General features: G+C 37.9%; 1 protein-coding gene across 1 annotated transcript in view; it reads left to right on the top strand.

The window, feature by feature from the left end:
- The window catches only part of atp2b2 (ATPase plasma membrane Ca2+ transporting 2), a 74,662-nt gene that overhangs the window by 15,451 nt on the left and 39,421 nt on the right, over positions 1-19,790 (top strand). Inside the window, exons 2-6 of the mRNA XM_030728876.1 lie at positions 7,108-7,308; positions 15,250-15,507; positions 15,951-16,076; positions 17,591-17,716; positions 18,123-18,155. Coding sequence (XP_030584736.1) covers positions 7,108-7,308; positions 15,250-15,507; positions 15,951-16,076; positions 17,591-17,716; positions 18,123-18,155 — 744 coding nt within the window. The remainder of the gene's footprint in view (positions 1-7,107; positions 7,309-15,249; positions 15,508-15,950; positions 16,077-17,590; positions 17,717-18,122; positions 18,156-19,790) is intronic.

Raw genomic sequence — 19,790 nt, 5'->3', positions numbered from 1 at the left:
ATGTATGTAATGTATTTCCTAAATGTCAAGCTTCCTGTAAATGACAGCTCCTTTTGGCACTCTGTTGCCTGATTAAAAAAAAAAAAAAGTTGATAAATAGTTGATGAAGCACAGTGTCATATTGCAGAAAGATACTATTATAGGCTGTAGTATGGAGTCACATACATACAGTACTGCACAAAAGTCTTGAGCCACTCCTCATTTTTTCACATTTTTCCAGGAAAATGGGAAGCCGGTGCAGTAATGTATTGAAACATGTTCAAACATACATTGAATACAGTATATAAGGCAAAAAGAGAATTTGTACATTTCTAACAAGCTAGAAAGTCAATATTTGGTCTGACCATGTTCATTCTTCAGCAAACCCTGAATCCTTTCTTGTTGTTTCTTTAAGTAGTCTTCAGGAATAGTTCTCCAGGTTTCTTGAAGGACATTGGATTGGATGTTGGCTTCTTTTTGTTCCATTCTCTGTCAAGATAACCCCACACTGTTTCATTAATGTTGAGGTCTAGGCTCTGGGGAGGCCAATCCATGCCTGATAGTGTTCCACTGTATGTTTTTCTATCCAGGTATGCTTTTACTGCACCAGGAGTGTGTTTGGGATAAGTGTCATGCTGAAAATCTGACAGTAGCTTTCTGCTTTCATAATTCCATCACTTTTGACAATACAACACCACTAGTCCCTACATAACCTACATTATGTGGCTGTAGACTGTATTTTTCTACTTTCATAATTCCTGATCTCTGTACTGATGACTATTTGAACCAGAAGTTTCAAATTTGGATTAATCACTCCATAAGACCTGTTGGGACTGACTTTCCATCCAGTTCTTGTGTAATTTGTCACACCTCAGCCTTATGTACCTGTTTCACTTATATAAGAATGGCTACTTGACAGCCACCACTGAGACCCTTTCTGAGGAGACTTCAATAAACAGTATCAACTAAAGGGCCAAATGTTTTTCATGCGTCAGCTCTTTGGGAATCACCTTGTTGGTGTAAAAATACAATTTTAGGCCTGTCAAACTGTGTTATCTTTTGTAAATTCATCTAAAAAAATTGGAAATTGTAACAGGCAGCCTAAAGAGGCAATTTAAAACTGGTTCTTTGCTAAGTTGTCTGCTATGTGCAGATGTGCCTTTTTTTTTTTAATGCTTGAATGAGTCATAGGTCAGTGTTATGTTGCTTAACAAGCAAAGAACATTCCTCTGAAAATAGCCAGCTACAGGGACTGGACTGAAAATTAATGAAAAAGCAGACAATGCCCAAAGAAAAACTTTGAAAGACCTTCAGAAAGCCTGGAGATGTATTGCTCAAGACCACTTTAAAAATTCCAAGAAAGTCTGGCTCCTTGGAAGCAAAATATAAAAAAATGAAGGGTGGCTCAGAACCTTTGCACAGTACTATACATGTAGTGCACTCATTATGGGGAAGGGATGGTTTTGCACAGTATCACTTTCCAATCTATTAGCTTTTAGTTGGGGATGTCCATAGGGGAAAGAAGGATAAATATATGTGTGTGCTTGCACACATAATCACATATTTGTGTTTGTGTGACCTTGCTAGTCCTCATGAAATGAAAGAATTTTTATTCATGTTTACATACAGTGCAGAATGTCGCCTTTCATCTTTGGCATGTGAAAATATGGCTGATCATGATCTGGTCTGTGTGTGTAACACTGAAAGATTGCATGTGTGGTGCCACACTGAAGACATGTCACATCAACTCCTATAGAGAGCTTGCCTCCTGCCATAACCTCTTCACTCTGAGTACACTGTGGAGCACTCAGAGAATCAGTGCACCCAAAGACTGATTCTTTAAACCAGAGTATAACTCTTTCCACAAAAGTCAGTATTTGACATGGTATGATATCCCTTAAAATTTTATTATACGTGGATACTGGTGAGCAGCATGTGGACAGAATGGAAATAAATGTTGCTCCAACTTATTGTTTAAAAAAATCAGCTGAGACATAAATGGGCAAGTGTTTATTCATTTACAGGTGCATTGTACATTTTAATGATATGCTTTAAATACTGTTTGTGGTGAATGGGACTGTGTCATCTTTACTGGAAGCAGAGACAGTTGGGGAGCAGAATGTGTGACATGGGTCAGCAGATCTAATTCAGGCTTTTGCTTGCTTCTGTCTCCTCGCATTATTTCTGTTGCACCCTCTGAGCTTAGTTTTCATCAAAAAGAAAGCAACCTGGCAGTATGTGTGCTGTGGGAAAATGTATCACCTTAGAAACTGAACTTTGATTAAATATACTGTATATTAAATAATATCACTAAGCCATGAACCATTTGCATCACTGTTTGCACACAAACTAAATGATTCACAGTCAGCTTTATTGGCCAAGTATACCAAGTATATTAAGCATTTAACAGATTCTTCCAGTAGCTCTCTCATACAGGTGTATGAATAAATGTAAAGAAATAAAGACATAGAGCAAAAACAAGGACAAATAAAAGGTACTTCTAGATGATTATTGGAGGACAGAAAGGTTTTTAATTTCGTTTTGTTTATTGTTTTTTCTTACTTTTTTCTTCCTTATCATCATGTGCTCTTTCCTGGTATTGTCTTAACTTTACACTCTATCTGTCCCACATCCTCCCTGTAGCCATAGTACATTTACATTTACATACCATAATGTGTTCTTACAGTACTTTATATCTGGCCCTTTTATCCATGTTGCCTTTATTCAGCCTTTGTACACACAGTAACAAACCTCTTCTCTTTTATGGCATAAAATTGTGTCATTATTATGGAGGTCATTCTCAAGGACACTGTGACACATTTCTCTATCAATCCCTCTTCTAATAAGAGCATGATAATTATCTACATTTTAGCCACTGATGGGTTATTATTCATAGTTACTCCACATCCAGCCTAGTCTCAATCCCCATCTCTCTCTTCTTCTCACTCTCTTGTGCTCTGTGAGTCACACTTCAACCCTCTCCCTTCATTCCCCTCTGTCTCTCTTTTTAAATGGTGAAAGCTGAGAATAAATGTTGAAGCTATTGATTTGTTTCAGAGGGAAAAAAAGGCATTTTTAGTTTGTACGATGACGATGATGATCATTATCATCAAAATATGTTGCCATGGTGACTTGTTTTGGACACTTTAGCACACAGTGAACGAGGGGGAAAAAAAGTTGAGGCAGACAAGTGTAAAAGCGCAGGGTGGGGGTGGGGGATGGTATATGTATAGAGGGGCTGTTAAGACCCACTGAACTGCCTTAAAAATGTTGTTCAACTTATCATGGTTATTTTTTTAAAATGCAGTTTGTTTCCCGTGCGATGCTGATGTGCCTATTTTACAAGGACATTTAGAGGTCATCACGTCATTTCAGTCTTTGTACACAATATGCACACAAATAGGCATGCATGCATTCCTTTGGACACAAACCACACATACAAAGCACACACAAACTGACACCCACTTACTTACATATTCACACATTCTCTGAGGTTGAGAATTGTGGGTATTTCCACTCAATGAGTGGGATGCATAGTGTTTCCATGGAGATCTATTTTTAGTTACTGACAAAAAAGGGCAACTGTTAAAATATGCCATCATGTTCCCTCTGACTGCAAAAGAAAATATTTCATTTTGTTTCATGCAAAGTAGATGGTGCAAAGTTATGTGGTTTTGTTTGTTTGTTGTGCTATTTGTCAGTGTTGATTTGGATTTCAGATCCTGCTGCATTTGACGGATAAATGCATTATCAGCCATTTTCTATGTAAGAACAGTGGGAGAAATAGATAGAATTGAAGCCTTACTAATTATTGTCACTGGAACATAAAAACTGCATGTATAGAATAACCAGTCAAAACTGCTCAAAACATTTTCTGATCAAAATAAGCCCCCCAACTCCCTGTGATGGAAAATTTTAAGACTCTGCTACTTCTCTTGTCAGGCTGACCTTAGTGAATGAATGGATCCATACTGTCTTACTGTGTCTCCATGCAGCCGTTCAGATATGCCCCACCCCAACCAACCCTTCCTGGAAGTTACAATTTTACCACCATCTAAGCTTAGTGCCATATCTTTGCCCTTAAATGTCCCTGATATCATTATAAGAACATTAGTGTTGCCACAGTGCAAAACTCTGTTTTTGGATTTCTTATATAAACTGAAAGTGATTTCAGAGCCAGAGTGTTTGTTAAGTTGGAGACAGCTTATCTTGGCCCTAAACCAGAATACCAAGGAAAGTCAATACTGGTAGCCTGTGATGCAGTTCTTTCCATGAGTTGTAAAATAATCAGAAGGTTTATCGGGGTGGTAAAAGAAAAGAATTCATTGCTGGTATATGAATCAGTTTTGTTTCTGTCCCTCTTCTGCCCATTTTCATGCTAATCTTTACCAAAGGATTTTATTGTTTAAACATTGCCTAAGCCTCTAAGCTAATTTTAACAATTCTAGCTAATTTTTTTGTTATCTTATATATATATATATATATATATATATATATATATATATATATATATATATATATATATATATATATATATATATATATATATATATATATATATATATATATATATATATATATCACTTTTCACAGAAAACAGTTTGGACAGAATTTGTAGGAACACAAAAAGATGAGTTAGATGCTCACATAATAGACCTTCAGATGTGTTCTCTTCAGTTGTGAGAATGTTATTTCATTTTTTTTACCATCCATCCATGTTCTTTGTATATTGATGATGGCATTATAGCCTGTGAGCTTGTTGTGTTTGAGTTTCACTACTCGGTAATGAACTGTCACACAAAGACTTCTTTGCAATCAGCCTTGATCCTTTCTGAGAAACTTGTGACTAATCTGACTCATCACCACAGTTTAAACTGCCTCTTCAAAATCCACTGCCCGAACAGTTAGGTGGACTGACAGCATTTAGCCTGCAATACTTTATAAAATGCCAAATAAGTCTTTCTCTCTGTAAGCAGTATTGCAATCAGTGATCTAAGAATGTAAGATAACTTAACAGAGGCTTTTCCAGGAAACACTCAGTATTTAATGACTTAGGAGATTGATTACAGTGTAGCTTACATCTCAAGGTCATTTAAGGAGAATGTAGTTTTAACTTTTAACAAGGTTAAATATCATTCGGAAACAAAGCATCATCACAAAGAGTTTTACCTAACACATAAAAGTTAGTATACCATCTAAGTGTAAGCAGGATGTTGCATTTCAATGTGAAATGGTTGCTGTCTTTGTGTAGATTAGAATATTCACATTTTAAAAACTATTCCTGGACTCAAGACAAATGCTGGTAGGTTGAACTGAGGATTAGTATATGCATTCGTTGTTTAAAAAAAAAAAAAAAAAAAAAATCTGTGGATCATGTATCAACATAAATAAAAAAAATATTAAATTAAATATGTATTCATAAACAATATATGTTTGTCTTTGTATGTGTATGTGTCTAACCAACTGGAACGGGCTAAAGCCCTGTTATATGAGCTCTGCTCTTACTGTATGATACTGCAGGCATGCACACACACACACACACACACACACACACACACACACACACACACACACACACACACACACACACACACACACACACACAGACACACACAGACACACACACACAAAGCACATGCAGGAGCTCACGAGTCACAAGTTTATACTCACGCACACGCACAAGCACATACACATGCTTGTGATGTGAGGCAGGATGCGGTGGAGATCAATGGGTGAACATGCTAGGTTTCCTCAAGAGACAATTAAAAAAGAATAGATAATCAGGCTATTTATAGACTGATCTATTTGTAACCAGGGCATTTTCCATTGTAGGAGCTGGGAATTGTTCCTGCCTGTTCCCATCTTCTGCCTCTCTGCTACACCTTCTCTGTTTTCTAGATTTTCTCTTCTTCCTTTTTAATAGCTCTGCCATCATTTCTTGTTTCTTCTTTATGGAAAAACTGCAGATGTTAATAATTCTTCTCACAGTATAGGTTCACATTTACATGTGAAACAGCATCATGCAGCAACAATGTTATCAGGTGCAATGCAGGGCCACTCCTGGGAAACCCAGTGACGCACCATGCATGACATAATGCTGTGGTAATGTCTGCATTTATGAGGGAAAGAGACAGAGAAAGCGACCCTGAATACACACTCTGCTTATATGCACACTCAGCAAACACTGAAAAGCAGCTGGACAGAATAATGCAGCTTGATGTAACGTCTGTTATGAATTAGATTTCGTAAATGAACATTTATTTATATCACGCTTAATATGTTGCGGTATAGACAAATTTGAAGGCTATTATGTAAGTGAAAAATGCTGTTAAGATGTATAGAATCCACCACAATGCAGGTTTTTTACAATGATCCTCAGAACTTGATCCCCTGAAATCAATAAAACTCTACTGACTGAAACCTTTTTTGCACATAACTTAATGTTCTGTGATTCTATACATCCATATTATTGGGATTACAATGTTCAGCCATGGCTCTTGCCAAAGCACTGGATTTTATGTAATTTGGACTCATGTATGAGAATAATTTTCTGGACTGTATTCTAAAAGTAAACTGTGCCTGAAGCAGCCAGTAAGAATTTCTTCACATAAAAGAGCAAAAGATATTTATGTGCAACAGTTCATGGCGTATGAGGAGGTGGATGAGGTCAAAGAGTAAGGCCCTCATCTCTCAAGCAGAATTATATAAGGAATACAGAGCTGTGGCCCACCATGACTCAAACTGGTAATTAGAGATATTTTGTTTGTGGTTTAAGGGTAAAAGAAGAGCTAGAAAGAGGAAAGGCAGAAAAACCCAGGGATTCAAGAACAAAGATCAGTTGCAAAGCTTTCTGAGGATTTTTAACAAGACTTCAGTATCATTTACACTTCAGCTGAGCAATTTAGCACTTGTTGCTGGGGGAATAAAAAAGCAAAATAAAAAATGATTTTCTTTCTTTCTGGCTCAGATGTACAACTAACACGGAATGCTGATTGATGTTAACTATGATTTTATAAAATATTAAAAAATATTTAAAATATAAAACTACATATTATAGAGCGTCATATACATCATTAAGTCTTTTTCTGCTTCTGTCTCCCTGTCTATTTCTGTGTCTTCCTTTCTCAGGTCTTGCAGGTGCCCAAACTGACCTGGACAAGAGAAAAGAAATATTTGGTAAAAACCTGATACCTCCAAAAAAGCCAAAAACCTTCCTGCAGCTGGTATGGGAGGCCCTGCAGGATGTCACCCTCATCATCCTGGAGATTGCTGCCCTGATCTCCCTGGGCCTTTCTTTCTACCACCCTCCTGGAGAAAGTGGCGGAGAGTGTGAGTGAAACAGCTCCTGTGACATCAAATTCTGTAAATTTTTCTCTGCACCATTATCGGAGGTATCTTCACTGTTGCAGGGAATGGAAGTGGGGCTATAATTGTACTGGTGCACTAGCATCCCTTCCTCTGACCTTACTGTCACTCACTAACGTGCTTACACCTATATGTTTACACACACACTTTTTAATTGGTGAGGCTGGTCACACTTTGTTTGTGGCCTAGCCTCAAGAGGTCAAGTGACTCATCGAGCATAGGGCTAATTTTTGGTTGTGTGTGTGTGCATATGTGCAGATTATAACTGTGTTAAATGTGTGTATAAAAGGTACTGGGAAGGTTAATGAAGTGTTGAGTAGAGAAATAACCTTGAGCTCCCAGGGCCCATACATCAGCTCTGTGAGCCGTGAAACAGGAAATGAAGACAGAGACCATAACGAGGTGCTGAGTCAGCGACATCAGTCATTGTGCCCTGCCTTATCATAGTAATGGAATTCAGTTACCCTGCCAAAGGGACCAGTCATCATTTAAGGGGGTTTAAAAAGTCTCATCAGGCTGAAAAGACTAGAGAGTGAAGAAATGGTTACCATTGCTTTAGGTGGATATGCCTATTTAATAATTTCAGAGTTAATCAATTTTAAGTTGTTTTAGTGCAGATTATAAATACACGATTTACCCAGTCAGACAGATAATTATACCGTAAGCTGGCTTAATTGGAATCTGAACATCACCTATGATGTTATAACACTTGATTCTGATCTTTACATCTGTTTAGCTGCATAGCTTTATGAATGAGCTCCATGCATCAAACAAAGCAAAGAAATGCTGAAGGTATCATAATGCTGAAAGCCGCACTATCTGTAGATGCATTATCAAGCTTGACAAAAAAAAAAAAAGGTGCCAGTGTGCAAGTCTCTTTTCACAGTTGAATAATATGAATACATATGGATGTAAATCAGAACCTAAACGGCTGCAGATATGAATAGAAATCAGTAATAGGGCGAATCAGAAAGATGTGAATCCAAGCCATTTTGTGTCACCTTATTCAGAGAAACTCCAAATAAATATGTGTTTCTGTGTTGCAAATAAATCCAAGATGGACATAAGGTCATAGAAATGCAAGGATATTTTGAGATTCAGAGGCATTCAATGTGTGACCTTTAACAAAATGTGGCAATAAAAACAAGGATGATCATAATGATAGAAGAGTCCACAGAAGTGGTTTAGCTTGATAGAATTTTTTTTTTCTAAATTCGACCAAATAAAATAAGAGAAATGCTACATATAAATTGCATTAATGCAGTAAAATGAAAATCAAAAACCATTAAATATATGCAATAATCAAATATTGGATTTAAGTATTGCATTCCAATGTGTATGTGTGTGTGTGTGTGTGTGTGTGTGTGTGTGTGTGTGTGTGTGTGTGTGTGTGTGTGTGTGTGTGTCCAAGAAGCCCCAACACACACCGTCAACCCACACATCTTTCACTGCTGTTTTACCATTTTGTTTATAAATAGATAGATTTTTAAAAAAGTCCAGAAATAGAAGCTGGTGGGATGACTTAATTCTCATTTACATATAAAAAAATCCTGGCTGCAGTTGAATCAGAACGTGCATTATTATGTCTGTATTAAACACATAAGATGCAACCGAAAACTTTGATAGGGTCAAGAGAAAGACTGTTAGCTGATATGGAAATCAGCATGATTAAGCAAAATGTGAAAATGTTTTTAGAGAATATCGACGTGCATCCTTTTATCCATTTTCTTAACTGCTTATTTAACTCCATGTCAAAGGGGCGCTGGAGTTCATTCTAATAGCAATAAGACAAGAGATAGGGTACACCCGGGGCAGGTGACCAGTCTGTCACAGGGCTATGAACATTTATTTATTTATGTACATGATAATCTGATGTAAAGGTCCAGCTGCAGTAGCTATAATAGTTTGCTCTTCATTGCATTAGTGTGTGAAGAAACTTTCATTTCAGTACCATGGACAGCTACTCACTGACTGAATTACCATCAGTGTCCTGCTGAGCTAAACTCAGTATGACTAGTTACAAAAAGGAAAAAGAGAGGAAAGCTACTGGACAATTTGATGATTGCGGTTCTAATGAATTGTTTTGCACCGGATTATTTTGATCTTAAAAGCTTAGCTTTTAAAATATAACATTCTAAAAGATTTCTTTTGAAACTAAATGAAACACACGAACATGGTTAAGTTAATTGCTTTATTTTTCATAGGATAATATTAATAAAAACAATTTAAATAACATGTTTGTCTAGATTTGTTGATGATAGTGAGTATAGTGAGTACATATGTGTGCATGTGTACTGGTAACTGTACAGCTCAAGGAGGCTATAATCTGTTAATTAATGCAGTGTATCCACTTAATGAACAGCATATTGATTGAAGTCACTTTGTTGTGTACTAGTTGATCCAAATTGCTTTTTGGAGTCTGGTTCTTGGTTAAAGCAGATTCTGCATATGTAATGTCTGGAACATGGGGTTTGTGCTCATTCCCTTGTGAGCTGCAAGTGTTTTACAGTGCAAAGCAAATTGCTGCACTGTGGGCTTTTAAAGTCCGTTAGCCAGGAGTGTGCAGCTCAATAGCTACTAGAGTATTACATGCAGCTGCACAAGGAGAACTGCCCTTGTTTCATTCCCAAACATACCCCAATCTGTCAGTGCACAGCCAGTAGAATGCAGGGCCTCATTTGAAGTAGAACAAATTTATCAAGAGGCAAGAAGAAGTAAATTCATTTAATGTTCCAAAGAGAGTTCATTTAATTTCAGTCATCCCTTATATTGCACGCACCATAATCTGATTTCACTAAGCTAGTTCATATGGAATAGATTATTAATCAAATGTTTGTCATCTTACCTTGTCACTCCCCACACTCCATTAGGAATCTGAAATCAGCAGGGGGTTGGGAATGACAATACTAGGTTCCCCCTAAAAGAGAAGACAGATTCAGAGTCTACATATACATATAAATGCTTTAGAAATGCTTATAAAATGCTGTCATCAGGATAGCAATGTCACAGGCCACAAAAAATGTCTTTCTATAAGAAGGCTATATATTTTTTTATGTAGCCCCAACACTAATATTAGACATCGTCTTTACAGACTGCAACATTCTTACTGATCAAATACTTAGCAATCATAAGGACACAAGTTAATTTTTATATGGCTAAGGACTGTATACTCTTACTGCCTTATGGTGTGAAGTGAACTTGAGTTGTGCTCCCTGAACTTTCTCACATAGAGGCTCAGAATAATTTATATGCACTATAATTGCACAGATGTTACACACAGTCACAACTGTGTTTATCTATGGCTTTTCAGTTTCCAGCATTGGTGTGAGCTTTAATTACATTTCTTTTTATCTTTTTTTTGAAGCGTTCTCAAAGCTTTATATGAGATTTTTTATTTGATTTGTGTCAGCAGAGTACTTAAGCATTTATGCATGTACAGTACCAGTCAAAAGTTTGGACACATCTTCCAATTCAGTAGTTTTTCATTATTTTAAAATTGTCTGCATTGTAGATTAATACTAACGCTTTGTACATCTTGGCATTTTCTCAGCCAGCTTTATGAGGTAGTCACCTGCACTGGCTTTCAGTTAACAGCTGTGCCGTGTCAAGAGTTAATTTCTTTCCCTCCAGGAAAGGAAGACCAAGAGTTACCTCTGTTGCACAGGATGAGTCCATCAGAGTTACCAACCTCAGAAACCGCAAATTAACAACACCTCTGATAAGAGGTCACCTAAATCCATCCCACTTTGGATGGAGCAGCTCTCAGTTCTAGAAATCTGGCCAAATTTATTAACTCTCCTAAAACCTGACTACCCAGGGTTGAGACCGGGAAGCAGAGTTGCAGTCTTACACAGCTCTCTGCAGCTTCTCTGCTCCTGCCATTCCCCCAAAACCCCATCCCCATAGAGATGGTGCCTGCTTAAAGACCACCAAAAAACAAACCTAAAATCAGCAAGAAAAACCTATTTAAGCATAAAAATTAAAAAACAATAAATAATACTGCTTCCTCAACTGCACCAAAGAGTAAATCAGTTAAATGCAGATTATTAAACATTAGGTCTCTCTCTCTTTCAAGTCCCTGTTAGTAAACGATTTAATAATTGGTCAACATATTGATTTATTCTGCCTTACAGAAACCTGGTTACAGCAGGATGAAATTAATCAAAATCCCCGAGTCACACTAACTGTCAGACTGCTCGAAGCACAGGTTGAGGAGGAGGAGTAGCCGCAATCTTCCATTCCAGCTTAGTAATTAATCAAAGACCCAGACAAAGTTTTAATTCTTTTGAAACTCTGACTCTTAGTCTTGTCCATCCTAATTGGGAAATTCAAAAACCTGTTTTATTTGTTATTATCTATCGTCCACCTGGTCCTTACTCAGAGTTTCTCTCTGATTTCTCAGACTTTTTATCTGATTTAGTGCTCAGTTCAGATAAAATCATTATAGTGGGTGATTTTAACATCCATGTAGATGCTGAAAATGACAGACTCAATGCTGCATTTATTCTATCATTAGATTCAATTGGCTTCTCTCAAAATGTAAAGGAGCCCACCCACCACTTTAATCATACTCTGGATCTTGTCCTGACATATGGCATAGAAACTGAAGACTTAACAGTATTCCCTGAAAGCCCTCTCCTGTCTGATCATTTCTTAATAACATTTACATTTACTTTAATGGATTACACAGCAGTGGGGAATAAGTTTTATTACAGTAGAAGTCTTTCCGAAAGTGCTGTAACTCAGTTTAAAGATATAATTCCTTCATTATTCAGTGCTATGTGCCAACACAGTGCAGAGCAGCTACTTAAACTCTGCTCCCAGTGAGGTCGATTATCTCGTCAATAGTTTTACATCCTCACTGTGTACGACTTTGGATACTGTGGCTCCTCTGAAAAGGAAAGCTTCAAATCAGAAGTGCCTGACTCCGTGGTATAATTCACAAACGCGCAGCTTAAAGCAGATAACCCGTAAGCTGGAGAGGGAATGGCGTCTCACTAAAATAGAAGATGCTCATTTAGCCTGGAAAAAGAGTTTGTTGCTCTATAAAAAAAATGCCTTCCATAAAGCTAGGACATCTTACTATTCATCATTAATTGAAGAAAATAAGAACAACCCCAGGTTTCTTTTCAGCTGACAAAGAGTCAGAGCTCTGTTGAGCCGAGTATTCCTTTCAATTTAACTAGTAGTGACTTCATGGATTTCTTTATAAATAAAATTTTAGACATTAGAGAAAAAATTATTCAGAACCATCTCAAAGACTTATCTTCATGTTCAGCTGCTTTCAGCACTGCTGGTATTTGTTTAGACTCTTTTGCTCCAGTTGATCTTTCGGAGTTAACTTCAATAGTTACTTCCTCCAAACCAGCAACATGTTTATTAGACCCCATTCCTATTAGACCCCTCAAAGAAGTCTTTCCATTTATTGATGCTTCAATTTTAAATATGATCAATCTGTCTTTATTAGTTGACTATGTACCATAGGCCTTCAAGGTGGCTGTAATTAAACCATTACTTAAAAAGCCATCATTTGACCCAGCTGTCTTAGCTAATTATAGGCCAATCTCCAACCTTCCTTTTCTCTCAAAAATCCTTGAAAGAGTAGTTGTAAAACAGCTAACTGCAGAGGAATGGTTTATTTGAAGAGTTTCAGTTATGTCTTTAAGACATAAAGGCCTGGATGACCTCTAATTTCCTGCCTCTAAATTCAGATAAAACTGAAGTTCTTGTGCTCGGCCCCACAAATCTCAGAAACATGATGTCGAACCAGATACTTACTCTGGATGGCATTACCTTGGTCTCCAGTAACACTGTGAAAAATCTTGGAGTCATTTTTGACCAGGATATGTCCTTGAATGCATATATTAAACAAATATGCAGGACTGCTTTTTTGCACTTGCACAATATTTCCAAAACTAGAAACATCCTTTTTCAGAGTGATGCTGAAAAGCTAATTCATGGATTTATTACTTCTAGGGTGGACTATTGTAATTCATTATTATCAGGCTGTCCTCAAAGCTCCCTGAAAAGCCTTCAGCTCATCCAAAAACATGCTGCAGCTAGAGTACTGATGGGGACTAGAAAGAGAGAGCATATTTCTCCCATATTGGCTTCTCTTCATTGGGTCCCTGTTAAATCTAGAATAGAATTTAAAATTCTTCTCCTCACATACAAGGTCTTGAATAATGAGGCCCATGTTATCTTAAAGACCTCATATTACCATATCACCCGTATAGAGCACTTTGCTCTCAGACTGCTGGCTTACTTGTGGTTCCTAGGATACTTAAGAGTAGAATGGGAGGCAGAGCCTTCAGCTTTCAGGCCCCTCTTCTGTGGAACCAGCTCCCAATTTGGATTTGGGAGATAGACACCCTCTCTATTTTTAAGATTAGGCTTAAAACTTTCCTTTATGATAAAGTTTGTAGTTAGGGCTGGATCCGGTGACCCTGAGCCATCCCTTATTTATGCTGCAATAGGCCTAGGCTGCTGGGGGGACTGAGTGTTTCTTTTCATTCACTTCTTTTTACTCTACACCAGGGGTGCCCAAACTTGCGGCCCGCAAGCTGCTTCCAGCCTCACCCCCTTCTGGTCCGCGAATTGATGTCAAACATAACATACAATTTGGCCCTTTAAGTTACTTTTTTGATATTTTGCTTAATTGGAGGGGAAGGCGAAATGTCAAAAAGTAACTTAAAGGGCCAAATTGTGTGTTATTTTTGACATCAATTCGTGGACCGGAAGTAGGGGGTGGGGCTGGAAGCGGCCTGCAGGCCGAGTTTGGGCACCCCTGCTCTACACTCTGCATTTAGTCATTGGTTATTATTAATCTCTGTCTCTCTTCCACAGCATGTCTTTTGTCCTGTCTCTCTCCCCTCAGCCCCAACCTGTCATGGCAGATGACTGCCCCTCCCTGAGCCTGGTTCTGCCGGAGGTTTCTTCCTGTTAAAAAGGAGTTTTTCCTTCCCACTGTCACCAAGTGCTTGCTCATAGGGGTTGTTTTGACTGTTGGGTTTTCTCTGTATTATTGTAGGGTCTTTACCTTAGAATGTAAAGCACCCTGAGGGGACTGTTTGTTGTGATTTGGCGCTATATAAATAAAACTGAATTGAATTGAATTTAATTTAATGCTTCAGAGTTCAAGTAACACACAAATCTCAACATCAACTGTTCAGAGAAGACTACGTGAATCTGGACTTTATGGTTGAATTGCTGCAAAGAAGCCACTTCTAAGGAAGAGAATGGCTTGGGCCAAGTAACATAGGGAATGGACATTAGACCAGTGGAAATCTGTCCTTTGGTCTGATGAGTCCAAATTTGAGAGTTTTGGTTCCAAACGCCATGTCTTAGTAAGATGTAGAAAAGGTGACGTGTAGTTCCCACCCTGAAGTATGGAGGAGGAAGTGTGTTGGTATGGGGTTGCTTTGCTGGTGACACTTTTTATGATTCATTCCAACTCAGAGGGACACTTAACCAGCATGGCTACCACAGCATTCTGCAGTGACATGCCATTCGTTCTGGTTTGTGCTTAGGGGGACCATCATTTGTTTTTCAACAGGACAGTGACCCCAAACACACTTCCAGGCTATGTAAGGGCTATCTGACTAAGAATGAGGGTGATGGAGTGTTGCATCAGATGGCCTGTTCACCACAATCACCTGATCTAAACACAATTGAGATGGTTTGGGTTGAGTTGGACTGCAGAGTGAAGGCAAAGCAGCTCAGCACATCTGGGAACTCCTTCAAGACTGTTGGAAAACCAGTTCAGATGATTATATCATAAAGCTGACTGAGAAAATGCCAAGAGTGTGCAAAGGTGTAATCAAAGCAAAAAAGACAAATTGTATGTATTTCAAATCCACTGTATCTAATATACTTCTCCATTTTGTCATTGTTATGAAACTGTAGCCTGCGGCGCAGCAGCAGGCGGAGTGGAAGATGAGGGTGAGGCAGACGCTGGTTGGATTGAGGGTGCTGCCATCCTGTTGTCCGTAGTGTGTGTGGTGCTTGTGACAGCCTTCAATGACTGGTCAAAGGAGAAGCAGTTTCGTGGACTGCAGAGCCGCATTGAGCAGGAGCAGAAATTCCAGGTGGTCCGTGGTAGCCAGGTCATCCAACTGCCTGTGGCTGATATAGTGGTGGGGGATATCGCCCAGATCAAATATGGTAGGTGTAACAAAACTGTTAAAATGAGAAAGATTAATCTTGATTATGGACCAAAACTGACCAAACTTCCTAGATTATTTTGATTAGTTTGGCTTCGTTGGACATGTTCACAGACTACCACAGCTGGCTCGTCCATTGTTCTGTGTAAAGTAATTTTCATGGTTCATAAGTTGAAAATAGACTACCACCTCATTTCCAGAAGGGGATTAAAGTTGTGAAGTCCACCTTAAGCAATTAAACATAGTTAAGCTACAGTCGAGCAATTAATTAGCTGCAGACTGACCCCATGCACGGAGCAACACAAGTACATCTTCAAATTCCATAATGTAAGTATACAACAGTCAGTCCTGCCTTACAATGGTTTTGAATGAATCTTTAGGGTTATGCTGTGTTTAAGTATTTTGTAATTACAGAAAGCAACACAGCCTTTATTATTGTTCCAGGTGATCTGCTTCCTGCTGATGGAGTGTTGATCCAGGGTAATGACCTGAAGATTGATGAGTCATCACTGACTGGAGAGTCTGACCATGTCAAGAAGTCTGCAGATAAGGACCCAATGTTGCTGTCTGGTATGAGTTTTTTTCTACCAGTCACAGCTTGAAAAATATTGTTTTTAATCTAATATTCCTCTTTACTTATATTCTTTAATTATTTTGTTTTTTGCTGCAGCAGAGACACAAGTGGGGTTATACGACTGTAGGATTATTAGAATTTAAGCATATTCCTGATAACAGAAATGTGGGCTAATCGGATCTTGCATATTAGTATTTTTGCTTCAGATAATTAGCTGTGTGACTTTTTGCTGCCTTCTTTAATTAGCCTCATATTCACCTACACCAACTTATTTTCCCGAAGGTTAATGATTTTCTGCGTGCAAATACAAAGCACGGCACGGAAGTGTCTAGAGTCTGGCACATTATTAGTGCTTCAAACTCTCTACTCCAGCACTTTTGTGAAATGAAATTTTGGTCCTACTGATTTTTGATGTACTCTGTCTTTAGGATGCTTTAGGTTTGTAATCCTATTGATGCACATAGTTGTCTCCCAGTTTTAGGTCAGTGCAGCCACTGATGTGAATATAGACTCGATATCCACCTTTTCCTGGCTTCTCATCTTTACTTATGATTAATCGTGAAAACCAGTTTTGTGCTCCAGTTGGATTGCTGTTGCTTGTCAATGTACTGATATGTGTGATGATATGATAGTGTTAAATTATTTTGTTGTTGGAAGGTGTTGATGTCAAAGAATTACACATTTACAAATTCACAGAAACACAGGTCACAGTATAGGCAAAGTCTTTATATTTCGGAATACATCAGTAGAGTGCAGCCCATGTGTCAGTCATTCTAAAGAAACAGTGTAGTGATTTCAGTAATGACAAAAGTAAATTACCAGGTCAAAAGAAGAAACCAGGTCTTAGGTGTGTCTCTGCTTCAACACACCTGAGTCAAATATAGAAGTCATTAGCAGGACTCCGGAGAACTTGACTGCATATTGAGGAGGTAATTGAGCCATTTGATTCAGGTGTGTTGGACTATGAAAGAATTAAAAATACTAATAGAATGCCAAATCTAGACAGTAGCCAGTGGCTTTCAAAATGTCTTCTTTTGCTCTTCACACAGCCTGTTCTCATGCATACAGCCAAAGCCCACTCTAATACATTTAGTCAGTATTACTCTGTGTACGAATGGAAGACAGAAAGCTTCTGCTACTTGTCTAGAGATTCTGCATATTCATTGATAGATATAATTTTATTAAGACTAGGATATAACAAAATCAACCAAGGAGTTTGTACACTTGAATGTTATTGATTGACCAAGTCAGAAACATGAGTCTTTGTAATAGGAATGCGCTGTTATGGAAATTAACAGTCAGCATTTGCTAGAAAATCACTACTAACATTCTAAATCAAATCAATGATACTAAAACTCTAGTTTGAACATGCTGTGAGTGTTTCTTAGGAAGTGCCAGAGGTAGTCAGCAAATGCACATGCTCATCACAGGAATAGCAAGTATTTGACTTTCTTTTTAGTACTGAAAGTATGCATATGTGTAATGTATAAAACTGTGGCATTTTCTATAGGGACCCATGTGATGGAGGGGTCAGGGCGCATGGTGGTGACTGCTGTTGGTGTCAACTCTCAGACTGGAATCATCTTTACACTGCTAGGGGCTGGCGTAGAGGAAGAGGAGAAGAAAGAAAAGAAAGGTAAGATAATTTGATCCTTATATAATCTTCTTATATGTAACATGCTCCCTACTCAGGAGTACTGAGTAATTTGTTTTTGTGTCAGTATTGCCCAGCAACATACCCCTGAAAACAAGCTTTTCTCATTTCATTACCTTATGTTCTCAAAGTCTGTATACCTTGTTGCATAATGTCAGTGTTTTTAACTGTCTTTGTAAACAGAGGGGTTCTAAAGAATGAACTTACAAATGGCCAAATGTCCACATTTTGTAGGAGTTACAGTACAGTATTTGACACTAAGTGAATGTGAATAGATACTGTGTGATATCAGTATTGGTGGCACAGTAATCAGCTGCAGTATGCAGGTTCTGTGGGTTCAGGTGCATCATTGTCCTTACTCTCTTATCGTTCCAAATTCGCCTCGAAGGAGGGGCAGTGGAAGACGGACACCAGAATACAGGTAGAGTATCACCTTTCTCTGACCCCTGGGAGTGGTACTTGAACCATTTGATCTTTAACACATAATGCTTCCCACCAAATCACTGTTGCTAGACTGCCCCTTTTCTGCACAAAAACGCCCTTGTTCCAGTTTAATTCCTCATAACAACACTGCATCTTTTTAAGTGTTGACAGATGACACATTTCACAGTGCATAATCCTCTCCCCATATAACAGGCGCTGCACTCATCAGACTAACTAGCTAGTTTCCGAGTCCTGTTTCATATATGTGTTGAATGCCACAAATAAGAATAGGCTTTCAGGCTCATCTCATTGATATATTACAGAACAATGATATGAGAGCAAAAGTCTTGCGGGTGCGCAACACATGTACCAGCAGTAAAGTGTAAACTAGACAGTATAAGCTTGTATAAGATGTGCTTTTTTACATCTTACATATGTATCTGTGCACATTTTAACTTTAGTAGTGTTGTTGCTACCACTTCTGTAGTTTCATTGAGTAAATATTGAAGTAGCTTGCATGGAAATGTTTCAGGAACACCCCACTAGTACTGTCTCAGATTTGTCATAAAGAGTTAACAGTGAAACATGCCATCCCACAAGATCATCCTTTGATGTGAACAGTAACAAATGCTGTCTTTTTAGTTTGATTTCTATTGTAATTATAGTTCTTCAAAAATATAGTTTTAGCTGAGTCACAGTTGTAGTGTTCTTTTTCCCCCTCAGATCTAATCTGATTGGCTAAACCTGGGAAAATAATCCCAGGTGTCTGATCATAATCCATTCAAACTCGCTTCAAAAAGCTCTTGCTGAAAAGTCTTTCACAATGATTCAAATTTGCATGCTTTTCATTTCAAGTTTCTGATTGTATAAACAATGACAATTTGAAAGTTTCACTATTAAAATCCTTCCAAAATTTGAACTGCCTTGTGCATTCAATAATTCATGTATGTACTGCCCTATTGAATACCACTCTGACAAAGTTGAGACAGAACTGCTGACACTGGTCATGATTGCAAACCTATGAAAATTTGAGACCAAAATCACTGAAGTCCTGTGTTTTTAAATACAGCAATAATTTATTGTAATGAGACTGACAAACTTTGATATGTCACAGTTTTTTTTAATATTGCACTCAAGACACTGAAACCAAAAGAACACTAAAACAATAATTCACTCTGCTCTAAAATTCCCTTTTTCTAGTAATCACAGCTTGTGTCACTCTTGGCAAACAGAACTTAATAAATCTTATCAAAACCCATTTTTGTGATTTGAAAATGACAACTATAAGATCGAGGTACAAAAATTGACACCTTCCTTCTTATATTTCCTGTTAAGTTTTATTATTCCCTTCACTTAACTGGCTGGCACATGTGTGTTTTGCTGGCTAATGAGGGGATCCCTCTTATGTTTAGTTTGTCCTGGAGAGTTTAATTTCAAATTGCTTATGCAACACCTTTTAGCTCATTGATTTCTGAGTTTTGGCTCAAATTATGATTTTTGTTTTGCTAAAAGATATTACATGAATAACATGGTTTTAATAAACTTTAATATTATCAAAAATTTGGGGCATAATTCACAATATGTACATTCTGACATATGATATGCGATCTAATTACTTCCATGTAAAATACTT

This window comes from Archocentrus centrarchus, chromosome 5 (genome assembly GCF_007364275.1).
Source record: "Archocentrus centrarchus isolate MPI-CPG fArcCen1 chromosome 5, fArcCen1, whole genome shotgun sequence".
In the NCBI taxonomy this organism is placed as follows: domain Eukaryota; kingdom Metazoa; phylum Chordata; class Actinopteri; order Cichliformes; family Cichlidae; genus Archocentrus; species Archocentrus centrarchus.
The sequence above is the reverse complement of the archived record's forward strand: the minus strand, read 5'-3'. Positions and strand labels throughout refer to the sequence as shown.